Below are 27,134 nucleotides of genomic sequence, written 5' to 3' on the forward strand. Positions count from 1 at the left end.
ACTTTTTTTTCTCTCTCTCTCTCTCTCTCTCTCTCTCTCTCTCTCTCTCCTCCCTCCCTCTGTCTTTCTTTTCCTTCTCTCTCTGACACATACTCTCTCCCAGCTCTCTTCCTCTATTTTCCCCCTCCCTCTCTCTCCCCCTCACTCCATCTCTCTTTCTCTCTTCCCTCCATCTCTCTGACTTTCTCTTCTCCCTTTATCTTCCCTCTTCCTTCTTTCTTCCATCTCTCTGTCCTCTATCTCTTCCTCTCCCTTCCATCTCTCTCTTTCTCTATTCCCTCCTTCTCTCTTTCTCTCCTCTCCTCTTTATCTTTATCTCATTGCTTGTGACAAGGGGTAACTTTGGGGAGAAGAAGGGAATATCTGGAGATGAAAGTGATGTAAAAACAAAAGATAACTACAAAAATGTTATTAAAAGGAAAAACCATTCATGAAAAAAAGACTCTGGAGCTGAAGTTTGGTAATTGGATATAGGATAAGGAGTCTTTCACTGCCAAGTTAGTGGTTATGCTACAGCTCAGGTTCTTGAGAAACAAAAATAAATATAGTACTGAGAGAGATAGTCAGTGGTCTATGTAAACTGAGCTGGGACTCCCAATTCACTTTCTAGCTGAGTAGCATCTACATTGTCCACATTATGAAAGCCAACACTGCAAGGGACATTAATTAGGTCTCTTGTTGGCAATCTGAATAAAAGCCTGAAAACTGAGTGCTCCCTGAGGGTTATTCTCTTAGCCCTTGAGGAAATTCCTTTTTTAGGGTAGAGGTCAGGATAAGGATAGGGGTAAACTAGCTCATAAGTCAGAATTCAGCCCCCCTCCCAGACACTTAGTCTTTATTCTTCCCTTATCCATTCATTATATTTGTATCCCCATAGCTTATCTTGGTGTCTAGCACATAGTAGGGGCTTAATAAGTGTTGAGTGTTAAGGAAGAAAGGTAGTTTGGCTAAGTCTTGCTTCAGTACTTCAGGGGGGGTAATGATTTGGTTCAGGAAGCTTTCATTGATGCAGATTGTAGCCCCTTTGGTCTTAGTAAGATGGCTTTTGAGAGTTATTGTCAAAGAACCTACTTATGATCATCTTAGAACCATTCTCAATTGTTTTTCAGATAACAGGCACTGAGTCTGACATGGGGCCAGTATTCAAAGCCTTTCTGGCTTGGTAGGATCTGTCCAAGCTTACACTTTACTCTTGAATGAAAGGTCCCTGAGGTTAGGGACTGTTTCATTTTTGACTTTGTATCCTCAATGCCTAGCACATAGTAGGCACTTAATAAATGCTTGTTCATTGATTGAAGGAATTGCCTTCAAGAACATAGGGTTAACTTCCCAGTTATAGGAGGATTTTGATGGAGTTTGGGTAAGTTACATAGTTTGAGTTGTTTTGTTACCCTTCTGACAAGTATTCATATTTTTTAAAAAGACCAGTGAAGAAAAACCCAAGGCTGTGTGACTTGGCTATGTGACAAGAATGTGTAACTAATGGTGGTGTTTCAGGCACCAGGGCACTTAGAAAAGAGAGGCATGGGGGAAGGGACAGAACTGGATTTATAGCCAGGGGACCTGATTTTGAAACCTGTATTTGTTCCTTTCTACCCATGGCCTTGGGAAAGTAATTTCTCTGAACCCCATGTTCTTCATCAGTAAAACACATGTGTCACATCCATCCCTTTCCTCCTAACCATTTCTACTTCCACTTTCCTAGTTTTAGTTATACCCTCATTTCTCTCCTGGAGTACTATAAAATCCTCTTAACTTGTCTTCCTAGCCTTCATTCTGTCCCTGCTTCAATACAGCTTTAACAGCACTGCCAGATTTTTCTTCCTAAAGCACTGTTCTTGAATCACATCATTTATTCCCTTGCTCAAAAATCTTCGGTGGCTCCCTATTGCTTATCTGAAAAAATTCCAAAATCCTTAGCCTGGAATCCAAAGTTTTCTACAGCCTGGAAGAATGGAGAGAGGGAAGCAAAGAGAGACAAAAAGAAGGTAGGAAGGAAGGAAAATACAAAATGATTGATACCACATCCTTTCTAGTTTTAATGCAGGAAAGATGTTAAATAATAGAAGGACTCTGGTTACTAAAGGGGTAGAGAAGGCTCATAACCAAGGTAGAGGGAAGGGATGTAGAGAGACCAGGAACCCTAAATGAGTCCATAGGTGCTTACTAAGTGTTGATTGTTAAGGAAGAAATGCATTCTGGTAAGTTTTGCTTCAATACTCAGGGGGCAATGATTTTGGTCAGGGAGCTCTCACTGATAACAGATTGTAGCCCCTTTGGTCTTTGTAAAATGGCTTTTGAGAGTCATGGCTGAATTCTGTTGACTATACAGTTTTAGGGAGGGTCAGTCCCATTTACTCTGTGACAACTAGGTGGTGTAGTGGACAGATTATGAGACATGGAGTCAGTACTGGAGTTCCAATCATGCCTCTGATACTTCTGTAACAAATCATTTAACTTCTCTCAGCCTCAGTTGCCTAATTTGTAAAGTGGAGATAATAATAGTGCCTATACCCTAGGGTTGTTGTGAGGATCAAATGAGATAATATATGTTTAGTGCTTTGTACACCTTAAAGTGATATATAAAAGTGAGCTATAATTGCTATTATTTCTACCTTTCATGGACATAGGAACAGACAGTTCCTTGTGCAGCTTAGCAGGAATACTGCTGGTAAGCCATATAATACACATTAGCACTGCCTTTCAGGGGTCTGGAAGATGTTTTTAAGCATAGTTAACTTCAATATAAGAGAATTTCATTCCCCAAAGAATTGTTAATCGAGGTATTATTGGATTTTCAAAAAGAAAGGAGCCAGACTGATTGACAGGAGAATTACAAAAATAAAATAGTTTTCTGAGGACCTCATTCTTTTTTTCCTCCTCTCCAATCCTCATATCCCTGAGGAGTTGTCTCTCAGGGGCAAATATAGGGAAAGAAAGACAGAAAAAAGGAATTGGTTAGTCTTCTTCCTGGGACTTCATTCCCATCATCTTGGGAACAAGCCAGTTAAATGTGGATTTGGAGCATTTGGGTTTTAGGAACTTAGGGAGAGTTCAAAACACAGTATGCATGCACCCTCTGAATACGTTTTAATAGTGAAAAAAATTGAATTATTTCCAAAATGTGAACTTGTTAATGCATATTCCCAGGGTCCTATTATGGCAATAGAAAAAAGAATGCTGATTAAGTTTTAAAGGTCAGTTTTAACCAACTAATGATCTTAAACAGTAATAGTTACATCACAGTTGTTCTCTGTCTCTATGGCAACTGGATTTCTGGGGCTTAATTGTGCATAAGACCATATCTACTTCTCCCAGCATGAACTACAAAAGAAATACCTAAAAAGAAAGCTGATGGAGACCACATTTCCTTTCCTGAATACCCCTCTTTGTTCTTGCTTTCTTCCCAAAGATCACAATAGTAAAATGACTCATAAGCCCAGTGGTTAGAGTATTACATTCATGAGGTCAAGTCATAGCTTTGTTATTGTTGCCTTTGTTTCTTTTATTAAATTTTGCAATCGTGTTGACCTAAATGTGTAAATTACTATACTTAAGTCACGTATAGGTCTTGGGAGGAGTAGTATGAGAAGAAAGTTGCTGGAGGCAACTTGAAGTAAGCCTGTGCAAAATAGAAATTTCATTAGCCTCAATTTCCCAGTCTTTCAACCATTCTAGATTTTTACCATAGGAACACGTGGAATCACCACTCCCACCATCGCCACCAAGATCAATCACCATCACCATCACAATCATGGAGTATTATTGTAGCTAATAATTTGACATCTTAGTCACTAATCATTTTCAGGCATAATTAGTTAACTATTGAACCTATAATTGCACATAGAACAATTAAACAGGGCATGCTGATAAATATAGTATGACCTGAAATGCCTAGGAAAATACATTGTCCATAGCAGACACCTAATAAATGAATGTTTGCTGACTGACTGATTATAATCATTATTCCACATGTCATCAAACATTGGTGTTTAACATTTGAAGGCATTCATTCATATGGCTCATTTTAGCTGATGTAGACTCTGAAAAGTGATGACATTTGATTCCTTCTTGCAATAATAACAAAAAAAAATTGCTTGACCTGACAGAAAACCAACTTCGCCCAGAACCACCCAAGTACAATGGACAGCAGCTTTGGGGAACTCTCTAGTGACGCCTTTTGGCCAACTGTGAGAACACAGTACAGACCAGTCATTCACAGGAAAACCTCATTTTTAAGAAAAGCTGTTTTAAAACCAGCTGCATTGTATACAGAAAACATAGGCATTGAACAAGAAAATAAGAAGATGAGGGCAAAGTTTCACATTGCCATGGAGAAAAACTTTTATTTCTGGGCTACAATGTGCAGTCACATAATATGAACTTTTTCCTCAAATGGTGTTTGTGAGGATAAAATGAGATTATATTTGCAAAGTGTTGATATTACCTATTATTATTATTTACTCCAAATTCATTGATATTTAGGAACTATAAACAGTCTGGACAATATTGGTGTAGGAGTCCTGTCTAATGTTGCCATTCACTGCTGATTCTTTCTCCTCTTTTCTTTGGGACTCTTAATAGGGATGCAGTGGGAAAATGGGCCAGTCTTGAAGTTGAGAGAGAAATGGGCTTGAATTCTCCCTTTAACATAGCTATGAAAAAATCATTCCACCTCTCTGAGCCTCAGTTAACTCATTTGTAAAATGGGGACCAGGATATTTGTGTTATGTTGTGAAGCTCTGATGAGGCAATGTGTCTACACATGCTTTCACAAAGCTCTATAAATGTCAGCTATTATTTGCTTTTAGGTGATATGCTGAACGAGGATAGGTGGAAATAATATAAGGCCAGAAAATAGGACAGGATACAAAAAATAAAAAGAATAAGAAGGGTTGTCTACCTCAGCACTGAGAAGGGAGATGAACAGATGGTTCTTATTCGTGGTTGAAATGGGACATGAGAGCTGGCCAGGCATGGCAGGCAAGTTTAAATTCCCAGGCTCACAAAATGCAGCTAGAAACTAAAGGAAAGCCATTCTAAGCTCCAAAGCCAATACATGTATGCACATATGTCTACGGGGTTTTATTGTAATGTGATGCATACTCAGCTTAACTAAACAGGCATGCATAAAGCACCTCTCTCCTCTACTATCTACTCAGCCCCCTGTTCCCACAAAGAGAAATAGGCAGCTAGATGGCACAATAGATAGAGAGAGCCTGGAATAAAGAAAACTTGAGCTCAAATCTGGCCTCAGACCTTGAACAAGTGACTTAATGTCAGTCTTCTCATCTGAAAAATGGGCACAATAAAAGCAGCTACCTCCCAGAGCTGTTGTGAGGATCAAATGAGATAATATCTGTAAAGCATTTTGCAAACTTTAAAGTGTGATATAGTTACTAGCTCTTATTATTGCCATTGCACAGAATTCCCCCACTGAAAGTCTTCATGCCAGTACTTCATTGTGCTGTGGTGACCTTGGATTCTTAAAGGCTGATAGAGCAGAGAGTCTAGGATCAGGCAAGTGCTAGCATGTTGGGAAGAGTTTGAGTATGGGTTTTGCAACAAACTGCCTGTTTGTGGTCCAAGGAGCAGCCCAGCTGAGTTCAGGAAGGCTCCATACTGGCTGGCTGCATTCCTGGCAGCTCAAGAAGACCAACTATAAAGTAATAGACAAATTCCAATGTGTGTCCGTGCAGGAAAAACTCACATGGATACAATCCAAGCAACTGCTATTTGCCAGGCATTGTGCTAAGTGCTGGGGTCACAAAAGGAAAAAAAAACAACTGTAATGAAGGAGACATCAAGAAAGGTTCATAGACACATGATGTCTGGAAGGGAGAACACAACTTCGTTGCCTCACCCACTGGCTTATAACAGTTCTTACCTCATGCCACTAGGAAGGAAAAGAGACTGAGAGACTGGTGGGTCATCCCTTTATAGGCAAACAATTTCAGCTCAGTCCCTATGGAATCATTGATTCTACTGACTAAACAGGTGATTAGAAGACTTTCCTCCATCCCAATACAGTCACATATATTTGGAAGAAGACTGCCAAAGTTCCATGTGCTAGATCTCAACCAAGCAGGGAATATCTGCTTATACTCTAGATTAATGGGGTCAGACCCAAATAGGAATGAAAGCTGCTGATCTGTACATAAGGATCCCTGCTAACTGTATATTGCTGTCGTTTTAAAATGCAATATTATCTAACTGCACATGTATAACCTATGTCAAGTTTCTTGCCTTTTCAATGAGGGAGGGAAGAGGGAGAGAATTTGGAGCTCAATTTTTGAAAAAAAAAAGTCAAATTTGTTTTTACATGTAATTGGGGGAAAATAAAATGTTAAATTAAAAAAGAAACATTAAAATGTAATGCTATCTATATTTGATTGTATTTTTATTTATTTTGTTAAATATTTCCCAATTACATTTTAATCTAATTCAGGTAGCACTCAGGACTATCGTGTGTTTGATATCTCTGCTATATATAAACCAATGGAGAAAGGCAAATCTGGGCATGCCCTAAGGAGTGAGCCCTCATTGGCCAATCCCATTACTTTGTACTTATATTGATTTTGTATAAAGTTTTATGGGTGCTTGTGATCTCCCTAAAAGATTAAAACCTCTGGAGAATAGGGAGTTCTCTCTCTCTCTCTCTCTCTCTCTCTCTCTCTCTCTCTCTCTCTCTCTCTCTCTCTCTCTCTCTCTCTGTATATATATTCCTGGTGCCAAGAATAGTACCTGGAACATAATAGGGGCTTAATAAGTGTTTGCTGATTGACTGATAGACTGGTTTCAATATATTAATTTCAAGTCCAGAAACACAAAAGAGACCAAACTTGCTATACGGTTCAGCACAGGGAACTAGTAGGTTAACTTTAATGAAAAGAGATCTAAATCTAAATCATTCCCTGGGTTGTCTGTTCTCTTAATTATTTTTTATCTCAGTAATACTACTTTGTGAAGCTAATGATAGATTATAAAATGACATTCTCTTGAAATGTATCAGATTTTTCGTTATGTTGTGAAAAGGCAGTTTCTATGTCAGGAATCAAGGGTCAATGCTTAAGTGCAACCAATTATTGAAAGTATATTTCTAGCTCACTTTGCATAGATACTGTGGTGTAATGGAAAGGGTATCAGCTTTAAAATAAGGAGATTCTGGCTTCAAATGTCACCTCTGATGCTTATTATCTATGTGATCCTAGACCAGTGACTTAGTCTCCCTGGGCCTCAGTTTCCCCATCTGTAGTTGGACTACATAACCTCTGAGGTCCTTTCTAGCTCTTAAATGAGAATCTGTATTATCCCTTGCCTTTTCAAGGTGTTTTAAAGTCCAAAATTAACTTTGGAAAATAATTTGGAACTATGTAAGAAAAGTAAGTCTGCATTTCTTACTCTCTGATACAGAGATCTAATTGGTGAGCATTTGTCCCAATAGCCATGAAGGCAGCTGGAGTGGGCACTGTGGAGTGCCTAGAGCTTGGTCAGACATTGATGCCACCAAGGTCATCCACTGCATCCCAGGTCATCGCTGGTTGTCCTCACTTTTGTCTTGCCATTGGACTTGGATGACTCTGGGAGAGAGAATGAGGCTGGCGACTTTGTGCAGCCTTACTTCACTTACATCCAATTTGTGCAGAAGTTAAGACATCACCCCGTGATGTCACTGGTCCTTTTTGAAAATGGAAGACCAATAGCAACCCAAGGAGTTCAAAGACAGAAAGGAAGGTCCCATAAAAATCAAATATGAACAACAGGACTTTGTGTACTAGCGAGACCGAAACAAAACAAAATGCACCAACCCACTAGAGACCTACCTGCTGAGGAGAGCAGCCTGTCAAGAAACCCAGGTATTTGGAAATCAACTCACTCTTTCCAATGCCCAAGTGCCAAGGGCAGCTGCCCTTTTCAACTCTGCATCTTGCAAAAGAAAAGCCAGAAATCTTTTTGAAAAGAATGATGCTCCACTTTTACACTTCTCTGCGATTGATGTGACTATAGTCAAGACAGAGTATGTAGCACAAGCCAAGAAGTTGCTAGAATTAGTGGAAAAATCTGCCCCCCTCCCACTGGCTTGGAGAATCACCAAATAAAGGACGATGCATCCATGTCATGGAATATTATTACACCATGAGGAATTCGGAGAAACATAGCATAGCTGGTATGAGCTAATAATGGAGTGAAGAAAGCAGAACTAGGAAAGCCAGATTTTCAATGGCTACATAATGAGATGACTATTAATTAAATTAATTTTAATTAGCCAATAAATAAGCCAAGAGATGTGACTTAAATGACCAGTCTTGGTCCAATTCACAGCTGCCCTCGAAGCATAATAAGACTGCTTACTTCTTCATACTCTCACCAACATTAAATGTTATTGTTATCAATACTTTCTGACAACTTAATGGATATAATGCAGGATCTCGGAGTTCTGGAAATGTGCATTTCTCTGATTACTAGTGAGTATCAGCACTTACTCATGTGGATATTGATAAAATGTGGTTTTTATTTTTTCATTGTTGCTAAAAGTTTTATATTTTCTCTTTTCCAATTACATGTAATAATTTTTAACATTCAGTTTTTAAAATTTTGAGTTCCAAATTTTTCTTCCCTCCCTCCTTGAGGAAAGTTTGATTTAGATTATACATGTGCAGTCATGCAAAACGTATTTCCATATTAGCCATGTTGTGAAAGAAAAATGTGTGTTCTTTTGAGAGCTGCCTCTTCACATACTTGGACAATTTATTATATGCAACTTACTCTTGCAAATTTATAAAATCCTTATAGATTTTGGCAATCAGGCTTATCAGAAAAGTTTATAATCAAGGCTTTCCTCTGTTTATTTAACCATTTTCAGGATTCATTACTTTTTGTCACATAAAATCAGGGGTGCTCTGATAAATGTTAACAGCTTACTGGGAAGGGGAGGGGCACAAAAATATACCAGTGACACACTTTTCAGCTTAATCTGCATCATTAATATTTCCCCCATTACTTTCTTAATCCTCAAAACCAATGAAACAATAAATTAAGCCCTAATTTGTAGTGTTTGCCCATTTCTGATATGTAAATACTCCCACTGACAATGTGATAGTGGGTCTTGTGAGTCAGTATAAGCTGGTTCTTATATACCCTGGCCAAAAAAAAAATCCTTTTATTGCATATTATAAAAAGTCATCTATTTTGTCTAACTTTCTACCACATTTTGTTAAATTACTTCTTTTACAAGAAGGGAATACAATCTTCCTTATTTTACTAATATCAATCTTGTCCCCACCTTAACATGCACACACACATACATACATACATGCACATACATACACATGCATATTCACATAACGCTGAATTGTTTCTGTATTATATTGCATTTACTCGGTAAGTTTTCTAGTTTCCCCTCCCACCATGTTTGAGATCCTTCCTGCCCTCTTTGTTTTGTTCTTTTTTCTATGATATGCATTTTTTTCTATTTTCTTTGTTCTGTTATTAATCAAAACAGCCCTCTGCTGTTCTCTTGTTATTTGCCTACTGAGGTACCAGCTAGTTCATCCCACAAATCCTAACCTGATGATGCATCACAGGCTCTGCGCTATTATCAAAAGCTGCCTTAAAATTGTCTCTGCCCACTTGTTGTTCAGTCACATCTGACTCTTCATGGCCCCATGGACCATACCACAACAATATTGTCCATGGGGTTTTCTTGGCAAAGATATTGGAGTGATTTGACATTTTTTCTTAAGTAGATTAAGGCAAACAGAGGTTAAGTGACTTGCCCAGGGTCACACAGTGTCTGAGACCAGATTTGAACTCAGGGCTTCATGACTCCAGGCCCAGTGCTCTAACCTCTAAGCAATCTATCTGCCTTCTGTAACTTCATGTAATTGTTAAATAACTCATCTTTTGTCTTCAAAAATGCTTTTTTCCCCTGCTGAGTAACTGATATCAGGATCAAGTTTTATATCACAATTTTTGGCACATTCCACCTTTGTCCCTCCTCACTTTGGTGGGAAACTTGTAGACAATTTGATTTGGGGGGGGGAGTGTATATTTCTTTTCATCTTAACCTTGCAAAATCATCTTGTTATCATTGTAATCTTGAAGTTTGACAATGCTGAATTAAATATAGGGTTTAGCATTGATATATATAGTCCTATTTCCCTTCTTCAAAATTTCTGGGAAACCTTCCTTAATCAAATTCTTTTCTCCTTAACAATTTTTGTCAAGCCCAACAATTTTTCCATTTGATATCCTTATCTGTCATCCTATTTCGTTTTTCTTTTCTTTTGCCTTTTTGGAGGGGGAAGGCAGGGCCATTGGGGTTAAGTGACTTGCCCAAGATCACACAGCTAGTAAGAATTAAGTGTCTGAGGCTGGATTTGAACTCAGGTCCTCCTGCCTCCAGGACTGGTGCTCTATTCACTGCACCACCTAGCTACCCTTTCTGTCATCCTATTTCATCACATTTACTTACTCAGACTCCAGGCATGTAAGTTCCAGACTTGTATTTCTGCTTTCTCTTTTGATCCCACTTCATTGTCTAGAAACACAAAGCACTTTTTCATTGAGTCTATTTGTTTCATTTTCTTTCCATTTTCCAGAGGTATTATGTAGTCAAGTCCTGCTACAATGTTTCATCGTGGCACAGAGGCAGGCCTGATATAAGCCTAGCTCAGACTCAAGCTTGCAAACCTTACTATGTTGGAAAAGCTTTTACTCTGCCTCTAGTACAGATGCGTGTCTATCATTTGAGAACCAAGCCAGGTCATTTAGAGAGGCTCGTCACCACATAGCTGGCAGGATGACGACATCTTTAGCTATGTGGCAACCGTTGGAGAGCAACTAAGGCGGCCCAGAAGGGTGCTGATCTGGGTGGGTCAGGGGTATGCATGCACTGATGAAATCACAGATTCTTGCAATAGTCTATTCCCAACCTTGAACTTCATTGTCCTCACGTTGCTTCATTTTAATCTAAGATTTTTTTTTTTTAAGCAATTGGGGTTAAGTAACTTGCTCAAGGTTACCCGGCCAGTTATTTCTGGGTGTGGTGCTGAGTGTCTGAGCCCGGGATTCGATCTCCAGGTCGTCCCAACACTGGAACCGGTGCTCTTACTCGCTGAGCCACCTGGCCGCCCCTTAAGATTTTTTTTAATTTCATTTTTTGTATTGCCTCCATTTTCCATTTTATTGTATCCTAAGGACATTCCAGTTTCATTTCTAGTACCTGTTTTGCTATTGTTGCAATCTGTTTTTCTTTTGGCATTTCTGTCTTCACTTAATCTACAATACTTTTTCATTGTGTTGGAGTTTTCCTTTTATTTGTTCCTTTGGGATTCAATCTTATTGGTATTCTGTGAGTTCTTTTTTTCCTTTCTCCAAGTGTTTTCTTATTTAAAAAAAAAACCAACAGTTTTCTTTTGATGATAGTTAAAAAACCCAACATTCCTCTTGCTGTTATTTTGAGGTGGACGGTGGGGTCTCCTGCAACTTCTCTTCCTGGAAGTCCAGGATGTGTTTTGTAAGCTGATAAAGTAAATTGATCAGAGCACCAAAAACTGATCAACTCTCCCCCTTTCTATGACAGCAACAAACTGATTCTTTAAATGACTTAGAATTTTAAAAATTTAGAGCCAGAAGGAACCTTAGCAATTACTTAATTTAAGTATTTTACCAATGAAGAAAAGGGGGCTGTCCTAAAGAAGCTAAGGTGCATGTTCAAGGTCAAACAGAGAGTACAGGGCAGAGCTTAGAGCTGATTCCACATCCTATGACTCCAAAACCAGGGTCCATCTCATTATACCACTATACCACACTAGCAAATATTTATCCAGGAACAAACTGGCATTTTACTTGGTAGTTTTCCAGTATCCCAAGTCTAAGAGCATCTCTACTTTATACAATAAATGTGTTCCTAAAAAGTAGTGTGTACTTTAATCTACCATGGGTGCCAAAGGATTCTGGAATTCTCTATCCAAGGTTCAGTATTAGACCTTTAGGGTAGACACAGTCATAAAAATATAATTTGAGCCCCTATCCAGTGCCTTCTCAAACAACAGATGAGAAAAAGGAGCCATAATTCAAATAGCAAAACATTTAACTAGGGCAGAATAGAAAAGTAAATAATGAGGGAAAAATCAAGGAGTAAAACCATTGTCCTACAACACTACACACACACACACACACACACATGCACACACACACACACACACACACACCAGATTCCCATTTGATGGAACACTACCCAGACAACTGGTGCTTTCAGGGTTGCTCTGATATCACTAACAACTCTGTCTCTTAGCAACTGGCCACGCTCAACTGCCAAAGTCACCTTTCCACCCAGCTGTTATCTGCTTGAGCTGGCATCCACTGTTCTGGATTCCTCATAGATTGGAATAGGTCTGATTGTACTTCCTCTTCTCCACTGCAAAGAAGATTCTTGGTGGAGCTGAAATCTATTGCAGTTTATGCTTTCTTTTTTTAAATTAAATTTATTTTTTTTAAGCTTCTTCTTTCTTAAGGCAGTCCTTTCACACTCTTGCAAGATGGCCCTGGATCTGGAGCCAATCAACACATTTTTAGCCCTTTTCAGTACTTCTTAGCACAGAAAAGGGACCCTCGGATAGTTGTTGAGACTTTTTTTCTTTTTCCTACCTTCACTAATCCCTACCCTCTACCCTCCCAAGGATAAGTTCCCTCGTCCTTCCTTCTACTTGGGTTAAGATAACCAAAATGCCTCTGTTACTCCTGGCAGCTTTCATCCAGGCCATGAAATAACCTTGAGACTCCCACATGACTTTATAAAGTAGGGACTTAGCAACACTTGCCTTTGACAACTGTAGACTTCTGCTCCTGTCCTGATGCTGTGGAATAGGCCCCTGCTCCCTTTATATTTACTTTTGTAAAAGGATCCATCTTAAATACTTAAAATATTAAAAATTCTAGACACTTTAAATACTTAATTTTTTTTAAATTTGGGATGATCTAGAGAAGGTGAGCTTGAACTGAAAATGAAATTTGTGAGTGGGAAAGGGAGGTTGACAACATTCTCCTCCACTTGGAAATCCCAGAAGGTGTTTTTGGAAATGCTGTGTAGCACTAATCTTTGCCTTAAAGGTAAGGCTTTGCTATATGCTCTTAGATCTAATTCACTGGGTAAGGATCCCTGGATCAGAGAGAAGCTATTATTTGGCAGAATCCTCAACCTTTTAGCGCTGAAAATTATTTCACATTATTTGTGTATAAAGCGTGATCATTGATGCAGAAATGGTCAAGTGAAATTCTGCTGAATTGGTTGTACTTGAACAATCCATTAAGAAGAAATGCACAGAATCATCATTCCATTATTGTATTGGAAGCTTGAAACAAATGTAGGCTATATGAATGTCACTCATATAGGTTGTGTGGACATATGTCTACATAGGTTCATCTAAATGGAGACTGAATAGATAACTATGGCACACTGTGCACCCCCTCTCCAAGGGAGACTTTGATGAGTGCCTGGAAGAAAGCACAAGACTGAGGCTACTAGCCTGGTCCTGCTCTGCTTTCCTCAGAGAAGGGGCATCAGAAGAGAATTATATTTCTCTCCCCCCCTAAATATTACTAGTCTAAGGGATATTGTGTTTATATTCATGCAGCTTTGCTGAGTACTATCCCTTGACTGAGAAAGAATGCCCCAGGTAATGTCCAAAGGTTTGACATTGTACACATATATATGTATACATATATTTATATATAAATTGTATGTTATATAAAAAAATCATATACATTAATATGCATTTGTGTGCTTATATATACTTATATATTTATACATGTACGTATTATATGCATATATTATCTCTACATATGTGTACACACATATCTACACACACATTATAAAAACACACATTTATGTCTCCCATTAGGACATAAGCTCTTCATAACTAGGGATTATTTCATTCTTTGCACTTATATCTCTAGCACTTGGCATAGTGCTTGGAACATAGTAGGGACTCAATAAATGTGTATTGGAAGCCACCATATGGTCCAAAGGGATGAGCTCCTCCTTCCTCCTCCTCACGATATTGTCCCAGCATCCCTGTCACTCCAACATACCTGAAGGCACTTCTATCACCTCCCAGGTACAAAAATTCCTAGTTCTGCCTCTGTTTACAATATGACTTCTTCAGAGACTGTGGTGTCACAGGACTCACAGCACAAGCATCATGAGAAGAGAATAGTAGTGCTAAAAAAAAAAAGATGGGCCTTTATTTGCTTATTTGTATGTCTAAAAGCACAATAAAACCTGAATCAATGAGAAATCTGAATTTTAAAATGCATGGTTCCCATCTGTTTTAAACAGCAGATAAGATCCATCCATAATTAGAGCTAACAAATGTTTATCTGCAGATGGGGGCTCCTAAAATGGGCAAAAGTTTATTCTCTTAAGTAGATTAAACACCGTTGGGTTGATAAATAAAACTAGAAGCTGTTTTTTGAAAAATAAACCAAATAAAGCATTAGTTGGTGTGATTTTTTTTAAAAAGAAGCCAAATTTCCATGACCTAAAATGAAAAAGGAGAAATCACAACAAATGAAGAAGAAATAAAGGAAAATTATGAGAAACTTTTTTTTTGTCCAATCATATGGAAGCTGATGATTTAAATTAAATGGATTAGGAGCTGCAAAATATAGAAAATATCCAAATTCACAGAACAAAAAAAAGAATTTAAACAATCTAATCCCGGGAAAAGAAACTGAACGAGCCATAAATTTCCAAAGGAAAAAAATTCCAGGACCAGATGGATTTACAAGTGAATTCTATCAAACATTTAAAGAACACTTATTTCCAATATTATATAAACCATATGCAAACATAGGGAGAAAATCCCACCAAATTCTTCCTAAGATTCAAATATGCTTGCTCTTCACACCTAAACTTTGTTGTTGTTGGGTTGTGTCCAACTCTTCATGACCCCATGTGGGGTTTTTTGGGCAGAGATACTAAAGCAATTTGCCATTTTACAGATGAGGAAACTGAGGCAAACAAGGTTAAGTGACTTATCCAGGGTCACTAAGTGTCTGAGGCTGGATTTAATCTCAGGAGTATGTCTTCTCCACTCCAGGCCCAGCACTCCATGCACTATGGTGCCACCTTGCTGCCCCTTGGCACATTTGGTTATTTAATAAATGTTTATTGTCTGATTATTGACTGAGTAAATATATCAGACTTAAATGTCATTTATGTGGCTGCCTTTACCCACTTATTCACAGATCAGAAAAGAAGGATTTTTTTTTGCTTTTTTTCAAGACCTCAATGTTTTTACACCTTGAATGAACAAGTTCAGAGGGAGAGATCTTTTCTATACTGATACCACGGGCACTGGCTCCAGCTGGGTCGGGGCCAACAGGGCTTGCAATACCTGATTCCAGATGTGTGGGTGAGGCTGAAGCATGCTTACAGGTCCAAAGGACCAAGGATATCTTTCCAAGGATCTTGTACTTCCCATGAACCTCACCCAAAAGCCATTCTTACAGCAAGAGCCTTCCCTGGTCCTGAAGAAAACATTCCCATCACATCTCAACACATTCCAGAACAGGCTAAGGGTGGCATGCAAAGCAACTGATCATCTAGCTTAATGTGTGAAGGTAAGGTTAAGCATTTAGAGTAAAATCTTGGACCATGTTTTCAGTAAAACCTACAAGCAAACTAATCTTAGCCCCAGTAGACTTAAGAATTTTCTAAAAATATATAGTGGAACCCACTTAGCTGGGGAGCAGTGAATTGATAATCCCTGCAATGCAAACTGGGTGAAGTAGACCTGTAAGGAGGTACACCAAAAGGGGATTGTTTAGGAAGGCAAGGTTGTCGAGGCAATACCAAACTCCTGCATTGCCCACTCAGCACAAAACCTGAAAAGCCGCCTGAAAACTGGTCAAATCATTTTACTTGCAAGGGAGCGGTAATACAGAAAAAGTGTATTTATTTACTTTAATGGAATTGCCCATTTAGCCTTCACTCTACAGCAGTGTCCTAGGTTAATCAAGCATTACTTTTTAGTCAACAGGAGCATCTTCAAACTTGAAGGTCAAGGATGCATCACAACTCTAAAAGTCATTCATTCATTCCTTCATTCAATTTAAATACCTACTTTGTACTATGCTAGGCAGTAAATATATACAAATAAATAAGGCATGGTCTTTGTCAATGAGGACAAAGTTAGTGTTAGAGTGGAAAGAAAAAGAGGATCTGAAGCCAGAAGAGACTCTTGAGGCAGTGTGGTTCAGTGGAAAGCATGCTGGGTTTGAAGATTGAGGACCTAAATTCAAATCCCAACTTTCCTTCTTACCATGTCTGACCTTGGTCAAGTCCCTTCACTTCTTTGAGCCCTACATCCTCATCTGTAGAATGATGGGCTTGGACCAGATGACTTCATAGGTCCCTAAAGCTGAGATCATCATAGAGCCAGGTTCAGATCCCACCTCTGACACTTAGGAGCTGTATGACCCTGGGCAAAGTTGCTTCATTCACCTCACTAAGCTTTTTTTTTTTATTTTTTATTTTCTGCTTTTTGGAGGGCAATTGGGGTTAAGTGACTTGCCCAAGGTCACACAGCTAGTTTTTGTGTTAAGTGTCTAAAATCAGATTTGAACTCAGGTCCTCCTGACTCCAGGGCCAGTGCTCTGTTCACTGCGCCACCTAGCTGCCCCTATATTTTTTAACCTTTTTTTTGGAGGGCAATTGGGGTTAAGTGACTTGCCCAAGGTCACATGGCTAGTTATTTTGTGTGTTAACCGTCTGAGACCAAATTTGAACTCAGGTCCTCCTGACTCCAGGGCCAGTGCTCTGTTCACTGCGCCACCTAGCCGCCCCTCACTAAGCTTTAGTTTACCTGTGAAATGGTGCCTATCTTACCTCCTTCATTGGGCAGTTATGAAGATTAGGTGACATTGCATAAAACACATGGGAAGTTTTACACTTAACAGATTATTAATCTTGTGCAAACGAGATCAGAAATAGAAACAGCTAGCTCAAGTAGAAATCAGAATACAAGCACTGAAGATGAGTATACAATGCTATGAAAGCAGATTATGGAAAAATGACTTTTTCACCTAAGAGGAAGCATCTTAACCCAGACCTTAAAGGATGGCTAGGGATCAGGAAGCAGAAGTTAGGGCTAAATGGGAAGGCATCAAGGCATAGGGAATGATATAAGCAAAGATGTGGAGGCTGTAAACTGTGAAACCCACTCAAGGGATGGCAGCCATTCCCTTTCATCTCAGGTTCATAGTTTTAGTGCTAGAAGGAACCATTCAGTCCAATTCTCTTATTTTAGAAGTGAAGAAATAGGCCCAGAGAGAATGAGGGATTTGAGTACTAAGAGGAAGAGGAAGAATTCAAACCTAGAACATAAATGGAAAAGAGGTTGGGTGATGGGGAAAAAAATCCTAAATTTGCTAACCTCTTCTGGACATTTAATTGAAGTCTGTCAGCTTCCATGAAACATTTCCCTAATAATGTGAGAAAACTTTTAGAAGAAATATTAGATATATAAACTGAGAAGTGAGATGAAAATTGCCCAACAGCAACAAAAAAAATTAATGGAATGAATTTTTCTTTAAAAAAAATACCAAAGTGTCATACAAATGAGACTCATTTATTTCATAATCAGATACAAAGCAAACGAACCTTCTGGTATACTAACATTCATAAGCTGTATCTGTAAACTAATTCATGCTTATTATAACGAATGGCCATTGGCACTCATCTGTTCCCACGATATTCAAAACCACACAGTTCATGCTTAAATTACAGGAGTTATGGATCAGGTTGTCTTTTAAAATTTATTAACACAAGATATTTTAATCAAGCTCTTTTCTGACAAGAAGAGAGGTCTGTAACAGATCACTAATACTACCTGGTATGCTCATACCCTTCACATATGGTCTTCAACTTGATGGTCAGCAAAATGGGAAGCAGACGTTATTTTTTTTCTCTGTTTTGACAGAATGATGAGTTGCTGACAACATGAATATTATCACTCATGTTGATATCTCCACCTGGATGGATGGCTTATTAACATTCCAAACTCAAGGTGTTCACTCAGATGTTAACTTCAAACTCAGATCTGATCTCCTTGATCTGGATTTTCTCTCCATGCATGTAATAACCCATCCATGGCTAGCCATTTCATGCCTATCTTGTCTGCGTCTTTCATAAGTTTGCCCCAGGGCAAATCCACCTAATGTGCTATGGGAGCTCTTCCTGATATTATTGGGGTGATAGTGGAACATTCAGGCTAATCATCTGTCATGTCTTGTCTTCAAATATCTAACCCATCTTTTTCTAACATCCATTTCATTGCTCTCAAACTCAACTTGTCTAAAATACAACTGATTGTCTTTCTCCATAAACAGATACCTTCTTTCAACCTCCATATTTCTTTTTCAGGACAGCTAAGTATAAATACGGATAGAATACTGGGCTTAGAATCAGGAAGACTCATCTTCCTGAGTTCAAATCCAGCCTCAGATACTTATTAACTGTGTGACCCTGGGCAAATCACTTAATCCTGTTTGCCTTGGTTTCCTCATCTGTAAAATGAGCTGGAGAAGGAAATGGCAAATCAGTCTAGTATTTTTGCCAAGGAAACCCTAAACAGGGTCATAACAAGTTGGACAGGATTGAACAAATTTCTTTTTTTTTGTTGTTGTTAGACTGCTTTTTTTTTTCTAATTTACTTATTTATTTTTAGTTTTCAGCATTCATTTCCACAATATTTTGAGATACTAATGTTTCTCTCTGTTTTTTTCCCTACCCCACCCCAAAATACCAAGCCTATTGAATACCCCTTCCCCTAATCTGTTCTCTCTTATATCCTCCCTGTCCCCCCTAACTTTCTAGTAGGACAAGACGGATTTCTATACCTCAGTGCCTGTATATCTTATTTCCCAGTTGCATGTAAAAAAAAAAAACAATTATTTTAAACATTTGTTTTTAAAACTTTGAGTTCCAGATTTTTTTCCTTCTTCCTTCCTCATCCACCCTCACTGGGAAGATAAGCAATTCAATATAGGTTGTACATGTGTAGTTACCCAAATCATTTCCATAGTAGTTATATTGTGAAAGACTAACTATATTTCCCTCTATCCTATCCCACTCTCCACTTACTATATTTTCTACTTTGACCCTGTCCCTTTTCAAAAGTGTGTGCTTCTAACTACCCTCTCCCCCAATCTTCCCTCTCTTCTATCATCCCACCTCTTATCCCCTTCCCCCCTACTTTCATGTAGGATAAGATACCCAATTCAGTGTATGTCATTCCCTCCTGAAGCCAAATTCAGTGAGAGCAAAGTTGACTATTTACATTCCTACATGGAAAAATGATAATTGTAACTCATGAAACCTTCCTGCTCTTCCCCTCCATTGTACCAGTTTTCTCTTGCCTCTTTTATATGAAGTAATTTGCCCTGATCTATCTCTCCCTTTCTCCTTCTCCCAATATATTCCTCTCTCACCTCTTAATTTTATTTTTTAGATATCACCCCTTCATGTTCAACTCATCCTGTGCCCTCTATGTATACATGAACATACATACATATGCACACACTCACATATATATTTATAAACACATATACCCTCCTATACATACATATAGATGTATGTATATATACATCTATATGTATGTGTGTGTGTATATACATATATATATATACATATACACACATATTCCCTTCAACTATCCTCATACTGAGAAAAGTTTCATGAGTTACAATTATCATTTTTCCATGTAGGAATGTAAATAGTTCAACTTTAATAAATTCCTTATGATTTCTTTTTCCTGTTTACCTTCTCATGCTTCTCTTGCTTTTTGTATTTGAAAGTCAAATTTTCTGTTTAGCTCTGTTTTTTTTTCATCAAGAATGCATGAAAATCCTCTATTTCATTGAATGATCATATTTTTCCCTGAAGCATTATATTCAGTTTTGCTGGGTAGGTGATTCTTGGTTTTAATCCTAGGTCCTTTGACCTACAGAATATCATATTCCAAGCCCTCTGGTTCCTTAATGTAGAAGCTGCTAGGTCTTGTTTTATCCTGATTTTGTTTCCACAATACTCAAATTGTTTCTTCCTGACTGCTTGCAGTATTTTCTCCTTGACCTGGGAACTCTGGAATTTGGCTATAATATTCATAGGAGTTTTCTTTTGGGGATCTTTTTCAAGAGGTGATCTGTGAATTCTTTCCATTTCTATTTTGCCCTCTGGTTCTAGAATATCAATGCAATTTTCCTTGAGCATTTCTTGAAAGATGGTGTCTAGGTTCTTTTTTTTTATCATGGCTTTCAGGTAGTCCAATAATTTTTAAATTATCTCTCCTGGATCTATTTTCCAGGTCAGTGGTTTTTTCCAGTGAGATATTTCACATTGCCTTCTATTTTTTCATTTGTTTGTATCTGTTTTATAGTATCTTGATTTCTCATAAAGTTATTAGCTTCCATTTGCTCTAATCTAATTTTGAAGGAATTATTCTCTTCAGTGACTTTCTGAAATTCTTTTTCCATCTGGAAAATTCAGTTTTTTAAAGCATTCTTCTCTTCATTGGCTTTTTGGGCCTCTTTTGCCATTTGAGTTAGCTGATTTTTTAAGGTGTTATTTTCTTCAGTCAGGCTGTTGACTCATTTTTCTTGATTTTCTTGCATCATTCTCATTTCTCTTCCCAATTTTTCTTCTACTTCTCTTACTTGATTTTCAAAATCCTTCTTGAGCCCCCTCATGGCATGTAACCAGTTCATATTTTCCTTGGGAGCTTTTGATGCAGGAGTTCTGATTTCCTTGTATTCCTCCCATTCCATGCTTTCATCCTTTTTGTCCCCAAAAAAGGAATCTGCGGTAGGATTGCATTTCCTTTACTTGTTCATGTTGCCAGTCAATTACTTGACTTTGAGCTCTTTGCCATGGTAGAACTCTGCTTTCAGAATGGAGAGAGCTTTGTCCCAAATCGCTGGGGTTTTTGCAGCTGCCGGAGCTATTAGGAGGACACACTCTCTGCAGCCCCCACAAGCTCTGGCACACTGGCCACACACCCCAGGACCACCACCCAAGACCGCAATCCAGATCCAAGCAGGTCAAAGCATGAGAGATTACCTTCTGAATGATTGCTTGGTCCCCCTATGATCTGCAGTCCAAGAGCTCTGGAATGCGGCAATAGCTGCAGCCACCACACCTCCGCCACTTCTTTCCCCCGTGGCAGGGGCCAGACGCCCTCCACCCCCTGCACTCTTCTGTCCCCTCCCCCCATTCCAACAGAGTTCCACACTGACCTTTTACTTTGTCTTTCGCATTTATGGGTTGAGAAGTCTGGAAACTGCCATAGCTGCTGGTGATTCACTCTCCTGAAGTCTGCTCTGGCCATCACTGCTCGGGGCCACCCTGGCGCCTGCTCACAGGGGGATTGAGCTTGGCTCCCAGGCCAGTGCAGTAGACCCTTCCTGCTGGCCTGCTGGCCTGCCTTCAGCAGGAGGTTTGTTTCTCTCTGTCACTTTGTGCACTCTATAGCTCTAAAATTTGTTTAGAGTCATTTTTTTACACGTATTAGAGGTGGTGGGAGCCAGAACTGGGCAGAGGTCCTGTGTCTACTCCACCATCTTGGCTCCTCCCCCTGAACAAATTTCTTTTGCCCAGCTTTGTAATTTAGGAGGCATCCTTGACTCTTCCCTCCCGATGTCTAATCAGTTGTTAAGTCTTGCTAATTCTACCTCCACAACTTTCCTACATCCATTTTCTTCTTTTTATTTACACCCTAGTTCAGGCCCCCATTGCTTCTTTTCTGTTCTTTTGTAGTAATTATTGGATATTCCTCCCCTTTCCAATCCATTATCCACATAGCATCCAAAATAATCTTCCTAACATATAGATCTGACTACATCATTCTGTGGCTTAGGGATCTTCATTGACTCCCTATTACCCAAAGGATAAAATAGAAATTCTTCAGTCTGACATTTAAAACTATCCTCAATAGGCCTCCATTCTACTTTTTTCGATTTTATTTTAGGATACTCTTCTTCATAAATTCCATATTCCAACCAGGGTCTACTAGTAAATGTTTAACATCCAACTCTTCAGGAAAAAAATACGAATGACACACTTTTAAGTACAATCTGCATTAATGACATTTTCACCATCATTTCCTTAAGTCTAAACAATCCACAAAACAATAAATCAAGCCCTGATTTATCACATTTGCCAAATTCCAATGTGTAAATGCTCACACTGAATATTCAAGAACCAGTTTTGCTCCAACCTGATTCCAACCAAAGTCTCCAGTTTATAATAACAACAGTTATTCCTTTTTCATTTTATGTCTCCAAACACTTGCCCAGACCATGTCCTTTGTTGAGAATGCAGTCCTGGGGGCAGCTAGGTGGTGCAGTGAATAGAGCACTGGGCCTGGAGTCAGGAAGACCTGAGTTCAAATTTGGTCTCAGATGGTTAACACACAAAATAACTAGCCGTGTGATCTTGGGCAAGTCACTTAACCTCAATTGCCCTTAAAAAAAAAAGCAAAAGAATGCAGTTCCTTTTCATCTCATGCCCTTCTCTATGAAACCCCACCCAAACCCCCATCCCCAGTTTTAATGATTTTCCCTCCTCAAATCACTTAGTGTTATGAGTTATATATTCTCTGTCCAGCAGAATACAAGAGACTTGAGAACAGAGCCTACTTACTTGTGTTTTTGTATTCCCAGAACGTAGCACGTGCCTTGAATTTAGCAGGTATTGTTGAATTGAGTCAAATCACTTCAGCACCTTCATCCACAGGCCTATGAGGAAACCTAGGCTCAGAGATGCAAGTCTTTATTTTACATTTTACAATAATGTTTTCTCTCAGCAGGTGGCACTCTTGTCTATAACAAGCATGGTCTGTGTTGAGCATCTTTGTAAGGAAAGGCAATGCCAATGAAGTAAATAATTTCAGGGAATTGATGAGAATTCATTTGTAAAAAGAAAAAAGAAAAAAAGATCTGCTCCACTGCATGCCTATGCCCACTGCCTGAGTCCCTCACATTGTTCTATGGCTCTCGGACGGAAGTGCTTGAAAGGGGAGACAAAGACATTGGCTTTGGCCAACCTGCTGACCATTGGTTCCCCACTATTTCTTGTTGGGAAGTTGATGGGAGAGAAAAAAATGGAGTCCTCTAAAATGGAGAAGTTCTTGCTTTTACAAATCAGATTTTCAGGAGTTTCTTTTTGAATGCTGGGGAGGGATGGGTTTCCAACCAGAATGCCCAGGGAATAAGGGAAAAGAGATGAAGGGTAGGAACTAGTTGGGGCTCAGTACACAGTGGCCAAGGGGACTCTGGGAATGAACTGGGTGGGGCCTCGGAAGCCCCACATTGCCAATTGAGGGTTGGTTAAGGGAGAAGTTTCTTTTTATTTTCCATTATCCTATTATATTCCAAGCACCTGGAGGGATATATTGGGAAAAGAAGACAAGATTTAAAATCCAAATTGTTTCTGGCACTTTAATTATCTGTGAAGCCTTAGGGAAGTCATTGTCTATCTGGGCCTCAGTTTCCTCCTTTATAAAATGAAAGGGTTGGACTTGACCTTTAATTTCTATGTTCTGAATTTCTTATTTTTAGAGCTGGAATGGAAAGGGACCAACAGAGGCCATCTGGTCCAACCCCATCATTTTACAAATGAGTTTAAGGAAGCCCAGAGAAGCTTCTCCCCTCAACACAATCACATTGTCTATGATCGTCAGTTACTAAGAGAGAAGTAGTAAAGCTTTAAAAAAAAGAGATTTTTTTTAAAAAATTCAGAAACGAAATTGGGACAACACGTCCCTTGGTTATTAACTCCTTCCCCCTTTCCACATTAGACTGGATTCAGTGCCATTCTGTGTAATAACCCAAGACTATTACAAAGCTAAGCTCTACATAAGTGAGAAATTTCCTTAAGATGCGGCACACCTGGGTAGACTCCAGGAAAAAGAAATCAGAAAATTATGAATAATCCTGGAGACATTGTTTTGTCACAAGCATGACCTGGGGACAATTACTCAATTTCCAGCCCCATCAATATTTATTAATCATCTACTCATGTAAGCCACTGGGCTGAGAACACAAAGACTGATAGGGCATTGGCCCTGCCCTCAAGGAACTTACACTCTAGGGTTGGAGCTCACATTTTCTTTTCTTTTTTTTTTTTTTGGAGGGGCAATTGGGATTAAGCGACTTGCCCAAGGTCACATGGCTAGTTTTTGTGTTAAGTGTTTGAGGCTGGATTTGAACCCAGGTCTTCCTGACTCCAGGGCCGGTCCTCTATTCACTGCACCACCTAGCTGCCCCAGAGCTCACATTTTCAATAGCCAAAAGTTTTGGCAGGAGTTTTCTCTGACTTCCAATTACAACCAATGGCCTATCTTGTTGATGCTTTTGATGTAGGATTTCCTTGATTGATTCATTTGATGGGGAGGAGGAGAGTCAGTCAGAGAGTCAGTTAACATTTATTAAATACCTACTATGTGCCAGGGATCATATAGAATGCAAGACTTGGAGTTAGGAAGACCTAAATTTGAGCCCCACCTCCAACATTTATTAGTTTGTGGCTATGGGCAAGTCCCTTCCCTTTCTGAAGCTCAGTTTACCCTTGTTTTATTTTTCAGTCTGTACATGTGAGTTCATGGGCATAGGTAATTCTTGAGAAGGAATCCACTTCTCCTGTAAAGCAGTAAGTGTTCTCTAGCTTGCAGTTCTAGGGGAACAGAGGTTGAGGGACCTGCTGCTCAGCTAGTCAAAGGCAGGGCTTATACCATGTCCTTCTGGCTCTGAGACATATCTTCATCCACTATACTATGCTGTTTCATATGTGAAATTAAGGTAATCAAATATACAGGGCTGTTGTGAGACAAAAATGAGAGCATATAAAAAGCTACACACAGTCAGATGTTAACATAATTTTAAAAATCAAGAAAACTAGGGAAAGAAAAGACTGGCTTTTTCTTTTTATAAATGTATTTTGTAAATGTTTTTATAAATGTAGTGCCCTTGCAGGGCTCTTTCCCTAACTCTCACTAGCCCTAAAAGACTGGGTCCCCAAAGAGTGGATAACCACTCCTCCCATCAGGGTAAATTACTCCTGAGGGGTTATGGTTTCAAGTACTCTATTTCAAGAGCCCCCATTTGGTGTGCTCTTTATTATTAATCAGCCACTGACTTAATTAGCTTTTAGATAAGTGTATTGATTAAAGTGGTATAAGAAGCATAGTTGTTATCATCACATACCCCCAAATCAGGCCCACATTCTTTTCTTGTACACATGAAATCCCTGGGGACAATGGGCTCAAACCAAGAGACCTTATACGGCTAAGAGGAAATTCACAGCTCTTGGATCTTGGAAGTCCTTCTTGAGGTTCCCATGACGTACCTTCTAGGTGGAGGTCTCTTCTGGGATCCAAGTGTCAATACTCTTACACAGTCCTGAAACTGCCTTTCCTTGGTGTGTGCATTTGTCCTTTATGAGTCTCTCAGGTGTAGAGGATGCTGTCACCCCCTGCTGTTTCAGAGATGCTGTTACTGGCTCCAGTTTCTGCTGGCACATAGTAGGTGCTCATTGCCTAATGGGAGATTGTAGCCTTCCTCTAAGCACTTGCTGCCTTTTATTACAAATACAAGGATCTGTCTGTCTCCTGAGGCAGCTAGGTGGTACTGTGGCTAGATAACTGGGCCTAGGGTGAGAAAGACTTGAGTTCAAATCCAGCCTCAGTCATTCACTAGTGGTGTGATCCTGGACAAGTCATTTAGCCTCTGTTTGCCTTGTTGTAAAATGGGAATAATAATAGAATCTACCTCCCAAGTTGTTGCACAGATCAAATGAGATAATATTAGTAAAGCACTTAGTGCAGTGCCTGGCACACAGAGGTAACGATTGTTTCCTTCCTTCCTGAATCTAGAAGCTCCTAAAAATCATCTAACTGCTTTACTTCAAGGTTTCTGATTTGCTGAGTTTTGTGTAGTCCCACAGGGCAGGACTAATTCTCTTTACCAATCAAAAAATATTTCCTGCGTGGCATCATCTGCCTTCACCCAATGGTCAGAACACTTTGCTCCTCCCAAATTGGCTTGTTTGTACCCAGTTTATACCTTTGATTGATTTACTGATTCAATTGAGAAGTCTGGGACTTCTGAGTAAACAGTAATGGAGGAACAGGTGAAAATCTTCACTCTCGCACAAGAAATTTGTAGTCAACATGATGTTTTCTGGAGAGATTTGTACTTCCAACAACAGCTCACTTAACCATGGGGCCACCTTTGAAAGAGTCCTGAATTATTCTGGAAAAACATTCCCAAGTCTGGGTCTAGGACCCCTTCTTATTCTTGATGTATACAGATTTTTCCAATTCAGTGAACCAGTTTGTACTGACTAGAAGTCTTTCTACTAGAATACCATAAATGAACAGATGGATGGACACTAATTATTTTAAGCCATAAGGTTGCCATATTTGCCACATTTAAGGGATGTGGTCAGCATTGGAGCATACAGAAAAAAATATAAGACATTACCTTGGAGTGGAGATGAGGAAGGGAGATGCATATGTAATGCCTTGTGATGGATCAGATAAGAGGTAATGCCAACAACTAGAATAATAAATTAGAGGCATTCAAATCAACAGTCAATCAGCAAGCATTTCTTTTGCACTACTGCATGCCAGATGCTCAACTAGGTGCTAAGGATATAAATACAAAGAATGAAACTCAATTTTAAAGGAATTAAATTAAAGAATTAATTTATTATAAATTAAGGAAACTCAATTAAAAAAAATCAAACAGCAGAGAAACAAATTAGTGTAGCATGGAGAACCCATTTTATTTATTTAAAAACATTGTGTGGGAAAGGAAACCCTCTTCCTAGCCCAGTCCATCTACATACTCTAAGTGGCTGTCTCCGGTACCAGAGGAAACGAGGAGAAGACAGTTGATATCTTTAGAGGTGCTAAGTTCTCATTACAAATTCTAAAATCATCAGAGTTATTTTCTTTAGGATCTTTTTGCACATTAAAATGGTCCCAAATTCAGAGGATGATTTCATGAACTGACAATACTAACTTTCCATATTGAAATGGCCTCAGAAGAAATGAACTTTTTCAAACATC

General features: G+C 39.0%; 1 protein-coding gene and 1 long non-coding RNA gene across 4 annotated transcripts in view; one reads left to right on the forward strand and one right to left on the reverse strand.

Moving 5' to 3' along the window:
* PRSS54 (serine protease 54) overlaps positions 1-10,761 on the reverse strand; it is a 55,476-nt gene extending 44,715 nt beyond the window's left edge. For all 3 annotated transcript variants that reach the window (XM_069087604.1, XM_069087602.1, XM_069087603.1), the window contains exon 1: positions 10,475-10,761. In XM_069087604.1, the coding sequence (XP_068943705.1) occupies positions 10,475-10,583 (109 nt within the window). In that variant the 5' untranslated portion in view covers positions 10,584-10,761. The remainder of the gene's footprint in view (positions 1-10,474) is intronic.
* The window catches only part of LOC138160827 (uncharacterized), a 71,543-nt gene continuing 52,687 nt past the window's right edge, over positions 8,279-27,134 (forward strand). Inside the window, exon 1 of the long non-coding RNA XR_011168215.1 lies at positions 8,279-8,465. This is a non-coding gene — a long non-coding RNA (uncharacterized lncRNA). The remainder of the gene's footprint in view (positions 8,466-27,134) is intronic.

This window comes from Petaurus breviceps, unplaced genomic scaffold (genome assembly GCF_028583685.1).
Source record: "Petaurus breviceps papuanus isolate PSGF00001 unplaced genomic scaffold, PetGlider_PUasm1.0 182, whole genome shotgun sequence".
Taxonomy (NCBI): Eukaryota; Metazoa; Chordata; class Mammalia; order Diprotodontia; family Petauridae; genus Petaurus; species Petaurus breviceps.